Raw genomic sequence first — 12,435 nt, 5'->3', positions numbered from 1 at the left:
CTATTATGTATATGTATTGTGTGTTGTTTAACTTTGTGGTCTTTGAAATCAACTTTTCGACTGCGCTAGTATTGTAGTATAGTAGTATTTATTAGTTTTCGCTTTCTCATTCTCATTCTCTTGCTCACTCTCATTCTCGAACCCATTCGATTCCACTTTCCCTTTCCGTGTCCTTTAATGTCTATATTGCGTATGATTTTTTGATCGTTATATATGTGATTTTTTTTATGGCTTTTTAATCCTTTTCAACATGTTCGCTTATACCTTTCGTTATATAATTTTCACTACAATTTGCTAATCCTGTTGCTTTTGATTATTCTTCATTCATTTATATTCATTTTTTCATTTGCCTTGTTACTGCTAATGTTATCCTTATGTTTTCTCTTTGTGTAAATCTATTTAACAATATTCTTTGCTTTCGACCTTGTAATATGTGTGTGTGTGTCCTTTTTTTCATTAGTATTAAACAAAAACTTGTTGCATTTCTTCGTCTCCTCATATCGCCTAGTTAAAATTAGTTTTGTTTCCGCTTCTTAATTAATTTTTTTTTTGCTTGTTTTCTGTTTCTTTTTTTCTTTGCGTTTTCTTCTTATTTTTTGTGTGGTTTTTCAGCGCAATGCATAGTTTGACTCTCTCGTGCGCTGTTCACTCCTCTTTCTGGCGATCCGATGGGGTCCTGGACCACCCTCGACGCGAATGGTTTGACGACGACGACGACGATGACGACGACGACGAGGCACTCTCTACTCCTCGCCGAGCAGCACCAGATCATCGGCGACCACGTCGCTCACATGCAGGTAGATTATCCAGTACATCAGGTTGAAGCAGACGAAGCACACCGGAAACACAATGCGCGAGTACTTGTCAATATCCGAGGGCGTGATGCCCAGCAGTTTGTTGATGTCCTGTGGGGATGGAGGGAAGTTAGGGGTCCAAGGAATAGTGGAATAGGAGAATCGGCAGAAAGGTTAAATCGATTAATATATGCTTAGGTTAGAGAAAACTTAGTTAATTATCGCCGCATCATGTACGATCTTTACCTTTACCTTTTTTACTTTGCCGGGATGCAATAAGTGGGCTGGGACCGCTGCTTCGGGATCGCCACCGCCATCTGGCGGTCCGCCACCTCCGCCGCCACCACCACCACCACCGCCGCCGGGTCCACCTCCGGACGCCGGTCCTGGTCCGTGGGGTTGGGGACCTCCTCGACCACCGTTCACTGTATTCTCCAGGGTCCCGCCCTTGGAGTGGGCCTTCGGGTCGTGGACCTTGAATCTCACCTCCTGGAACAAGGGTCCCACTATCGAGCAACCGCGCGTACCAACGTTTTGTTGGATATTGGAAAAGCCGATTGGGCGGTTACTCACTGTTTGTTTGGGAGCATGCGGATGACCATGGCTGTGGGCATGGTGACCATGCCCATGCCCATGCTCAGGACCCATGCCCATGCCGACGTTAACGCCAACGCCGACACCGACGCCACCACCGACGCCGCCTCCACCGGCGTTAGCGCCACCGCCGCCTCCTCCACCCATCCCCATGGAGGCATTCGGATTTGGATTGGCCTGTTGCTGGGCCCCGTCGAGCTGTTGCTTTTTCTGCTCGGCTATCTTTTGGATCGCCATAAATCTTTGTTTTCGCATTTGAATTCGTTTTGCCATGTAGCCGACGGTGGCGTATTCTATTGATTGCGATATACGATAACGATAACGATTTGATTTTGTTTGATTTTGGTTTGATAATTGTAATCGAATTGGTAAGGCATTTGGAATTTGAATAATCGATAGTTTTGTTGATAGTTTTTCGATAGATGAGCGGTTGCGTACAGGTGGGTGGGGTAGATTTTGATATTGATATTGATTTTGATATTGATGCGGATGCAGTTGAAGAATTTTGAGGCAAGTCGAGTTCGAGTTTGAGTTCCATATGATGTTTCGGATGATATTTTGTTGGTTGTAGTAGCAGAAGTACGAGTATATATTGTATATATATATTTTGATAATTTGGTGCGGGGTTTTTTGTTTTTGCATATTTATCGGATGGATACAAGGAAAGACAAATAGAAAAACAAAAGAAATTTAAATTTAATAAGGAATTTGGCATTCAATTTCAGTTCAGTATTGCCCAACGTCTTAAACGGTGAGTGGCGGCGAGAGATATGTAGATAGAATTTTTGGGTGGGATATAGGCCGGGCTTATAGTAGGTGACTAAGTAATACTTAGAGCCATTTCGAACGAATATAGACTTTGTTGTTCAGTGTTTTTATTGTTTGTTACGTGAAATCAAAAATTGAAGTAAATTTTTTTTAGGTATTTTCTTTTTTTAGCCAGGCAAAGGAAAATTCGAATAAAGCAAGTCTTGGGTAGAGTGTGTGTGTGTGTGAGTGGGTGTGTGAGAGAGTTAGCTATAAATTTCTAGATAGAGAGAGAAGGAGATATAGACAGAGCAATTGAAGTGTGTGTGTGTCTGCGAGTGAGTGAGTGGGTGAGTGAGTGGGTGAGTGAGCGAGTGAGTTAGGGAGTGAGTGAGTGAGTTAGTGAGTGAGTGAGTGAGAGTGTTGTTTCCTGTCGTTGTTGTGAAATGAGTGGAAAAAGTCATTTGTAAGCCAAACGATTTATGTACACATTTATTTCTGCAGTTGAGACCATCATTCAAGAAAAATGTTCATGTGCGTGCCTCAAATGCAAATTCATTGAACAGAGTCGCCCGTTATAAAGGACACAAAAATTTCCAGCATTTTGTGTTCTGCCTTCGTAATTGCTGTTGCTTCCGATGTTATTTTTCTTGTTGCTGTTCCTTTTGTTATCCTTGAAAATGTTTTGCTTTCTGCATGCGCTGTTACTGTTTCTGATTCAGATTCGTATTTCAATATCGAATTGGTTGAGCGGGATTTGTGGGGGATTGGGTTGGTGTAAGTACAAAGGGGCAGGGGTATTACGAGATTAAGTCCAAAAGAATCGCATACCCGTTATCAATATCAATGGGTAGGTCAATACATACGCTAAGCGCATACACACCTACGTACAGTTTCGTGAATGCATATGAATGGGCAGGAAGTAACGAGTAACGAGTAAGTAACTAGTAACGAATTTACTTACCCCAACGAGTCGCGGCAACCAATTGCTGCAAAAGGCAATAAAACAAAACAGAAAGCTGACTACAAAATCATATCTTACCTAACCCCAAAAAATTGGCATTAACAAATCTGGCTGGATCTAGTAGCCATCATGTCTGGGTCACCCATTTAAGTGACCCAAACTTGAGGGCTCCAAATCGCATATATCATTCGGAAAGTTTTGAGGTTTGCGTGGCTGGCTGGATGGCTTTTCTTTTCGATATATTTTTGTTCGGTGTGTTCGTCGATGTCTGAGGTTTTCCAGGGCTGCGTCTTCTGGCTGTTGATCGACGACTTGTTGAACCATATTTACAGTGTACTGTGTCTGTTTTATCTTTTTTCGTATGTTGTTTTTGATTCAATTCAATCGCGAGTCAAGCCAGGTGTGGCGCAGGGCATGCTGGTTTTCGTTTCGTTTCGTATCGTTTTTTTATGCGCTCCCTTCATATTATGGTTAATTTTATTGATGGTAATTTTAGGTGATTTATATATGTTCGAGCAATCGTACCCGGGCTCTAGATGGTTTGGTTGGTGCGTTGTTTTTTAGGTTTTTGTACATTTTTGTTTTGTTTTTTTTCGGTTTGCGATTTAGCAGTTTTGCATTTTGGCATTTGCATTTGCGTTATGGCGGAAGCTGGGCGTATATTGATATCTGGGTACCATTTCAGGTTAGTAGTGGGTTCGCTCAAGTGTGTGAGATTTTTGAACACCACAACTCAACCTGAGTCGGCGCTATGCTATATACATTGCATATATATATAGTATATATTGAAAGGCTAATATGGCTGAATGAATCGGGTTTGATTTTTGGTATTGATTTTGGTTTTGATTTGGATATAGGTTTTCTTTTTTTGAGCTGAAGCATGCTTCGATTCTATGTGCAATGTGCAAAACATTTGTGGATTTTTTGAATTTTCTTTTCGTTTTGTTTGGAGAGTGTGGAGGCTGAGGGTAGGGGAACGGTGGGAAATTTTCGTGCCTTTATTCTTGGTACTGAGGCGCGTATCTATGAATTTGCATACATTTTCTTTAGATGATAGTTTTTCTTTGTATAGAGAAAATTAACAATAACATACAAATACGAAAAAAGAGATTTGTTTCTTTGCTTTTCTTTTCTTTTCTGCTTATTTTTTGTTCTTTCTTTCTTGCTGTTGTTGTTGCTGTTTGTTGTAGTAGTTGTTGTTGTAGTTGTGGGTGTAAGTTGTTGCTTGAGAATTGTTTTTTTTTAAATTGTTAGATAGTTAGAGAAAAAGTTAAAGTTAGCTTTTTTTGATGGGGTCAGCACCGAAGCTTGAGATATTTACTTGGAATCACACATAATTTGGATGGCATTTAAATGGCAGTATTGTTTCGAATCTATAATTAATTATATCAAACTTTTGCCTGGTGCCAGACCCATTACAGTGCCTTTCAGTGCAGTGCATTTCAGCATCCTTATAGATAGACTTTCTCGTAAGCCTGTTGGCTCCATAATAATGTGAAATATGTATGTAGGTATTTTTAAATTGTAAAAGTTAGAAAATAAACTACTGTGGAGAGGCAAAACCACGCTGCGTTGTTTTTCGGTACAACCAATGGGTTTATAGATATGTAGAGAAATAGATAATTATGTATGTATTTTAAGAAAATTTCTTAAGACGCAGCTCGTTTTGCAGAGGAAATAAATTCGTGTGTGTTGGATGTTTCTGTATGTTGTATCTTGTATCTTGGCTGCACAACGCTAAGCGTGGCAAGGAAAGCTGGCAAAAGTGTGATTAAAAGTATACTCAAATCGGGCATATATGACATATGTCATCCCGTATTTAAATCATACGGAAACGGAAATAATCAAAAGTAAAAACCACAGAGAGTACATACATACATAAATATAGCATATGTATATGTATGTGTATGTGCATGTGTCTCTCTGTGTGTGGTGTGGCTGTGTGGGTGAGAGAGATAGATAGATAGAGAGAGTGTTATGGGGAAATAGTTTTTCTAGTTGGTTCTTTTACTGAATGGGTTTTTGGAGTTAGTTTTTGGTTTGGTTTGGTTTAGTTTGGATTGTTGGTAGTTGCTTTTTGATTACCCAGTAGACTTGCAAAGACCATAACGAAGCATGTTCCCAGATAGACGTCAATCGATTTGACGTACGAAATCTTTGGCAGCGCTGCATTTGTTGACGACATCAAAGTGGTCATTGTCAACACGGTTGTCACACCGAGCGCCACACGCGCCGGCGTTGCATTGCGATTGAGCCAAAATGATACCCATGATATAATAACGATCAGTCCAGAGGGTATGTAGATTTGTATAAGGTAGTAGCCCATCGAGCGCACGAACTGAATTTCGCAGGCTAAACGCGAATAGTTTCCTGCCCGCGCCAATGATTCAATGATTTCGATGATTCAATTTTTTCAATTATTCAATTAATCGCATTATAAACCATATTCATATTCAATCGATTTGCATTATTTTAATAAGTTAATTTTTGTTAGTTTTTGTTTTGGTTTTATGTTTTTTTTTGCGGAAAGAGGGAGAGACAGAAAGAGAGATCGAGAAAGATATAAAAGATGTTATTAGTATGTATTTCTTTGAGATCCATTTTGTTTGCAAATATCAAGGAACAAAAAATGTTAGTATTCTTCACCAAAAAAGAAAACCATAGAACGAAATCATAGTTCAAGCTTCAAATGAAAAGAAAAAAAACTCCAACCGAGATGAAAGTCAAATGAAGAGAATTAAGTATGAGCGCTTTTTCATGAGAAATAATTATTGGCTGGTAATCCTTTCTGGAAATACGGTTAGATTTCGATCTAGGCGACAACACATCGCTTCATTAATCAGGCAGGCAATACTTCAATATACAGATCAGATATATTATGTATATACTTAACTATGGGTTATTAACGAAATGGCAAAATTTTCAATGCAAAGCTAAGGTCAAGAACTAAACTAGAAAAAATATTCTAGGCATTCAAAAGGCAGTTCTACCCTAGCAGATTATTTATTAAAAAAAATCGCGTTAAAAGAGAGATATTAACTGTATCTAGTGTTAGGGAAATTGATTTCTTGAATCCCAAGATAAATGAAAGGAATATTAAAGAATTGATTGGTTCTTTAAGTTCTGCAAGGATATCAGAACTTCGACTAGACCGAAACTGCTTTAAATCTTTCTTAATAAAACATAGAGAGAGCGAGCGAGTTTAAGATTTTAGTGACTTGCATTAGACGAACAAAAACAGACTTTAAATTCTGCAAGGAAAAGGATAAATGAAACCAAAAGAAAAGTAGGAGTAATGAGTAGGAGGCATCTAGATCTAGATCTAGTCTAAGACCCAAGTTAGGAGCATTTCGCACTCGAATTGCCTGCAACTTGTTGCTGTTTGTCTTTAGATAATTGTATTTATTTTTTTTGTTAAGATTTGGTAAAGGAAACTTTATAAGATGAGAGCATGCTTGGGAGGGCGTTTTTGTATTTTCGATATATAGATATTTTTGAGATTTTTGAGATAAGGTTTGATGAACTTTATATATATTTTTTCTGGTTGCGCTTGTTTTCGCTAATTTTGTATTTCTATCGTTTGTAGCATAATATTTTTTTTTTTTTGATTTTGGATTTTCATATTAATGCTTTTTGTTGTTGTTGATTTACAATACAGAATGTTGTTTGTTGGTGTCGATTGTTATTGTAATTTGTAATTGTAGATTTTGTTTGGCTATGCTAATAAGTTTCGGTAGCGTTTTTAATTACTGTTAAGATACTTTTGTAGATAGCTGTTGTAGTTTTTTTTTTTTTTTGCTTGTAGTAAGAACTAATTCCGTGAATAGTTAATAAAATTAATGTGGCTGTGTGTGTGGGTGTGTAGGTGTGTTCCTTTTAGAGCATGAGAGTGTGTTTGTGGCAGCTTAAAAAATGTTTAATGTCAGGCATAAATCAAAAGCATGATTTACTAAGGAAAAGCCATATTCAGTTAAGCTTTGCTAAGTATATCGAATACTTATTGTACTGTAAGATATTTTTAGATATTTTTACTCTTTGCTTATTCGGTTTTTTATGATACAAAAGGTGACTAAAGGGGAGATTAATCGTACGTTCATTTTTTCTTTTTGAATTCGGTTGTGATTTGGTTTAATTTTAAGTAGATTTCTTTTGTTGGCATTACCAATGTTTCGATTGCTGTTTTTGATTTCTGTGGTTTCTAATCGTAGTTCGCTGCAAAGTATGAACTCATGAGCGTTAAAATTAAGGCGGAAATAACTGAGAGTTTTTAAAGGAAAAAGTAAAGCGGTAAAGGAAAATCAATTTGATGAACGAACTGAATCGGAAAAATTGTTGCTAGCTTGTAACATGCGTTGATTTTGCGTTAAAACTTTAAAGAGTATGTCTTCCTGTGGGGATACGAGTTGGACGAGTACGAGTACGAGTGGGAAAAGCTCTAAGACGCGTCTTAGTCTATCATTAGATCAGGCTGTCTAGAGTCTAGGCTATGAAGTGGGCTAATGTTAAATGCACTTGTTAATATTTTTGTTGTTAATATGTACTTAATTTTTTTTTTACTTTATTTGTACGAGTACGAGTATGCTATGAAATAGATTAGTTGATGAAACAAACTCTAGCTATATGGAAATAGAAATTATGTAAAAATCTTAGGATGCTTAACATGCATTTTCTTTACTGTTTTCCTAGGACTCTCGTCCTGGCTGAAGCACACTCTTCCTGACGCTTGAAAAGCGACGGGCTGGTGCTTGTGCTTGAGCCAGGATTTCGGTTCCCTCCTTTTTTACTTTGTTATAGCCCAAGTCTTTTACGGCACGCCCTGTTTTGGATTGTTTTGGATTGATTTGAATGATTGAATTTTGGAGTACTTTATACAAAATGCTGCTTCGAAATTAGTTTGAATCGAGAAAGGAAAAACCAAAACGAGTTAAGCCAACAAATCGAACTGAAGAGCCTGAAGAGTATTGAATTGAATTGAATCGAAAACGTAAAATCAAAACGAGATATATATTTATATATTGTATAGTATATATATTTATATTTATATAGTAGATAAGTCATCATCATCATCATCGGTATTATCGTAAATATATATATATATATATTGATGTATGTATATGTAGGTAAAAGTAAATTTTTGAAAGATAAATCGGTAACCGTCTACAGGTACCTGTGGTAAGACTGATTTCCATAGCTCTTTGACGATGGCCCAAGACCTTAAATTGGGGCAGCGATACCTCACTCGAGACACCGACCGAGTTGGGGCCCTCGTTCCATTTATATCGTATGTCACGCATCGTGTAGCCGACTATATATTGTGTATATAGTAAGGTTTTTGTTGTATCGTTGTTGGTTGTTTTAGTGTTTAAAAGTTGCATTTTTGTACAGTTTTGGTGTTGGTTTTTGTTGGGTATTTCGTTTGGGCGAGTTTATTTAATTGTACAGTTGTTGTTGTTGTTGAGGCATAGTTCGGTGGTGAGGTTGTCGTTGTTGTTGTTGTTGTTGTTGTTGACGAAAAATATGCACAAAACAAAAAATACATTTCGTGAGACTATTAATAGATTCTCTTCGATCATAAGAAAAATTTTCTAAAAAAATTCAATAATATCTTTAGCTGGTTTTTCTTCAGTTTTTTTCTTCTTATTTTGGTTGAACAATTTTTTTTTGTGTTGTTGGTTAATTAATAGTCTCATTCAGAACTTGTTGCTTGAAGTGTTTTTCAAAAATATATTTTTTGATTTATATCGAGAAGAAGTTCTAAGAATATAATATAAATTGTTCATATATTACAATTGCACTAGGACTAAAAATGCATTAGGTTTTAATTCGGATCGGTTTCGGTTTTATTGGCAAAGCGTTACTAGAATAAAAGTTAGATGAGCATTTAGTAGGCACACTCCCTGGATTGACTTACAGCTACTGTTTGTTCTTATTGGCAGTAGTAATTATGATTGTATTAGATTGCTTAAAGCTATGGTACTTAGATTAATATCTATATAGCTGTTGTTGTTCTTGTTGTTTTTTTTGTTGTTTCTTGGTGGCAGAAATGGGTGCTCTTGTGTCTTCTGTTTGGTTAAAGGCATTTTACATTGTTCTTTCGCATTTCTTAATAAGATTTCTTAGATTTTTATTAGCGTTGTAGCTGGTTTAAGCCTACCCAAGCAAACGAAACTCGACTCTTTTGCGACTCGAAAATAACTGAAACTGAAACAGAAACAGGAACTGAAAATCAAACATCTTTTTGGCCTAACTTACGCCTCACTACGTCTCTAACTGCAGTTAACTGCAGGGCTGATCTGTTAATCGGTTGGAACAGAACAGAAGGCAAAACGAAAGTATAAGTCATAACAGAGGTTAGTAGAGGACACTTTAAACACAATATATATGTATATATGCATGTATATATGGGGGTAAGTACTTAAATGGGTTTTAGTTGGGGTTAAGTTGGGGTTTTTTTTTTGGTTAGTAGCACACGTTACAGTTAGCACTCGATAAAGATATACTGATAAATATATATTGTATATTGGTGATGAAAGAAGAACAAGAAGAAGTAGAAGTAGAGGAAGGCAGAGGAAACACAAAAAAATCAGTTGGTTCAGGTTGGCTGGTTTATTGGTTGGTTGGTTAGGAAGTGCGTGTTTTGGTATTTTGGTAGACGGATATGCGCTAACAACCCTTTTCGAAAAACACAAACTCAAAATACGAATACGGAAATCCATTACGAAAACGCAAAACGGTTACATAAGTTCATTGAAAAATGCTTGTCAAAAACAAAGGAAATGTTAATGTGATTATTATTATTTGTTTTTTATGTATTTATATATATATAATTATATATATATATATATATGTATATATAATTATATAGATATTATTATTATTTTTTTTTTGGAAATTGTACGCTTTTTTTTATGGTTTTTTGTAATGTATGGGGTACCTGTGGTTAGGTTTATTTCGGTCGCCCTCTGCCTGTGTCCCAAGACACGGAACTGCGGTAGTTCGACCTCACTGCTCATGCCAACACTACTCAGTCCATCTCTCCAGAAATATCGGATATCTCGCATCGTGTAACCGACTTCATCGTGTTGAAGATCGTTCGTTGATATTGTAGATGTTGTTGTAGTAGTAGTTGTTGTTGTTGTTGCAAAAATGGGGGGCAGTAGTTAATTAATTTTTGTTTCTGTTTTGTTGGGTTTTTTGGTGTTGGATTTTTTCTTGTTACTTGTTGGTTTGGGTGGGTGGGGGCTTTTACACAAGAAACTCAATGTTATAGGGTTATATGAACGAATATATACATAAACTCTTAAGTCTAGGATAACTATTAGTCTGTGTGCTTGAGTGTGACTTCTTAATGCCCAGATTTTCGGGGCCGAGTTTTGACAAATAGACGAGTAATTATGATATGGCATATATATATATATATACATATATACATATTATATATATATATATAATACATATGTTTTTAGATGTTAAGCAAAAGCGTGCTGTGTATGGGAGTTTGATTTATAGCTAAGGATAGTATTCTATAACTTAACTAACTTAACATGGGGCATGGGGGAATATTAGAGAGGGAGTATCAAAAAGAGTGTCACATTTGGAGTCATCAGATCATTGATCATTGATCATTGATCATCAGATCATCGATTAACGCGAGGGAGCCTTCTACGGTTGCTGTAAGTAAGAGAAGGCGACCGAAAACCAACCAATCTTCTCCATGAATTCATTCTGGGCTATGAAACCGGATCTATGAAGCTGTGATCATGATGCATTATAGATACTGATTGATTGATTGATTGCTGTTGGGTTAAATCATTCGGGTAGATGCAGATGCAGATGAAACTCGGTATACATCTCACATGGCGACTGTGCAACATATTGATTTGATTTTTGTTTGTTTTATGGGTGGGTTCAAGAGACAAACATAAGAATAACTATAAATGTCTGAGGTGGGACTTGATCTGTTTTGAATACTTTGATGAGCAGAACTAAATGTGTTGCGGTTGGGGGCGTGGGCAATTAATTTTGGTTGAACAAAATATGCACAACGAACTGAAAATTTGTATTCGAAAGCAAAAACAAAATTTTCGAGAGCTAGATCCTCACTTGACTGAACCGAAAAGCCACAGAAACAGAAGGTGCTTAATTCTATCTAAGCTATGCCTAAGGACTCGTAAATTTCTCGTTAATTGTATACAATTCGATATCCTGAAACATAACTGCTAATGTGCTCCACAATTGTCATCAAAGGCGGAATAATTCATTTTGCATCGTTCCAGTAGAGATTCGTGTGTGTGGCGTGTGTATTGAGGCACTTAAAATGTACTTGCTTGCATTTAAATTGTTTCGGTTCGGATATAGATATAGATTTGGATTCTTTGTCATACATAATTATGCTTTTTTTTTAAATTTTCTGCCCACACTGAACAAACAGCGCACGGACTTTGCTTGAGAGCTGATTTTATGCGAGTGGCCAGAGTTCAGTGCGGATGGATGGATGGAATGGAAGGTACAAAGGTGTACTGGACAGCACAGGCTATTCGGCTATTCGTGCGAGAATTAAGCAACACTGGGCTCACCCACAACTCGCTCTGGTCTCTGGTCACTGGACCGAGCCTCGCTGACTAGGCTTCACATTCTGAATGAGTTCTTGGGTTTTTTATTTTTAGTTATCTTTTTTCACAGGATTCATTGAATTCATTAACAATTTTCACAATCGAAATATTTAAATTTGAACTTCAACAATAGTTTCCATTTCAATTGGCATTACTATTTTGCTTGGCTTTTCTTTTTGTATTGTTTTTTTTTTTACATTTACTTGGCTATTATAAGTTTGGAATGTATGTATGTAATTTAGATGAAAGTACTTACAGCTTTCTATTTCAATGTGGCACAGCTGCCGGTCCATTGGGAAATATTGCAGGTTCATCGGACACGATGCGGTGATAGTCAATCTGGAGAAAAACATTGGCATTTGGTTCCATATGGAGGAGAGAGAGTACTCGATTAGTAGGGCTTTCAACGGTTCAATGGTGAACATCAACAAACAAACGAGCAGAGGGTTCAAAGAAATTACATTCTATTACGATTATATACACACAACATTTACGGGCGGGTGGGAGGTTGGTGAGGGGGGCGGTCCAAGGGGGTTACAAGGGGTTTAATGGGGTTATTTGGTTTCTTGGTGGTTTCTTTCTGGGGGTAAAGTTCAAGTCATTACATACAGAGCGAGTTCAATTGGATATGAGCTATTTGTAAGATATATATATTTTCTGCTGCTGTTTGGTAAGTGAGAGATACTTTTAGTGGCAGTTTAGTTGTAGATAGTGAGGCGATTGG

At 37.0% G+C, this 12,435-nt stretch overlaps 1 protein-coding gene across 1 annotated transcript in view; it reads right to left on the bottom strand.

Annotated features, from left to right (window-relative positions):
* Nucleotides 1–104: 104 nt before the first annotated feature.
* The window catches only part of LOC6602732 (gamma-aminobutyric acid receptor subunit beta), a 30,749-nt gene continuing 18,418 nt past the window's right edge, over nucleotides 105–12,435 (bottom strand). The window contains exons 6-11 of the mRNA XM_026993698.1: nucleotides 11,968–12,050; nucleotides 8,267–8,404; nucleotides 5,185–5,469; nucleotides 1,368–1,681; nucleotides 1,047–1,283; nucleotides 105–905 (exon numbers count right to left, since the gene is read on the bottom strand). Coding sequence (XP_026849499.1) covers nucleotides 744–905; nucleotides 1,047–1,283; nucleotides 1,368–1,681; nucleotides 5,185–5,469; nucleotides 8,267–8,404; nucleotides 11,968–12,050 — 1,219 coding nt within the window. The 3' untranslated portion in view covers nucleotides 105–743. The remainder of the gene's footprint in view (nucleotides 906–1,046; nucleotides 1,284–1,367; nucleotides 1,682–5,184; nucleotides 5,470–8,266; nucleotides 8,405–11,967; nucleotides 12,051–12,435) is intronic.

The sequence above is a fragment of the Drosophila persimilis genome, unplaced genomic scaffold, assembly GCF_003286085.1.
Source record: "Drosophila persimilis strain 14011-0111.01,24,50 unplaced genomic scaffold, DperRS2 tig00000868-arrow-arrow-pilon, whole genome shotgun sequence".
NCBI classification, from domain to species: Eukaryota; Metazoa; Arthropoda; class Insecta; order Diptera; family Drosophilidae; genus Drosophila; species Drosophila persimilis.
The sequence above is the reverse complement of the archived record's forward strand: the minus strand, read 5'-3'. Positions and strand labels throughout refer to the sequence as shown.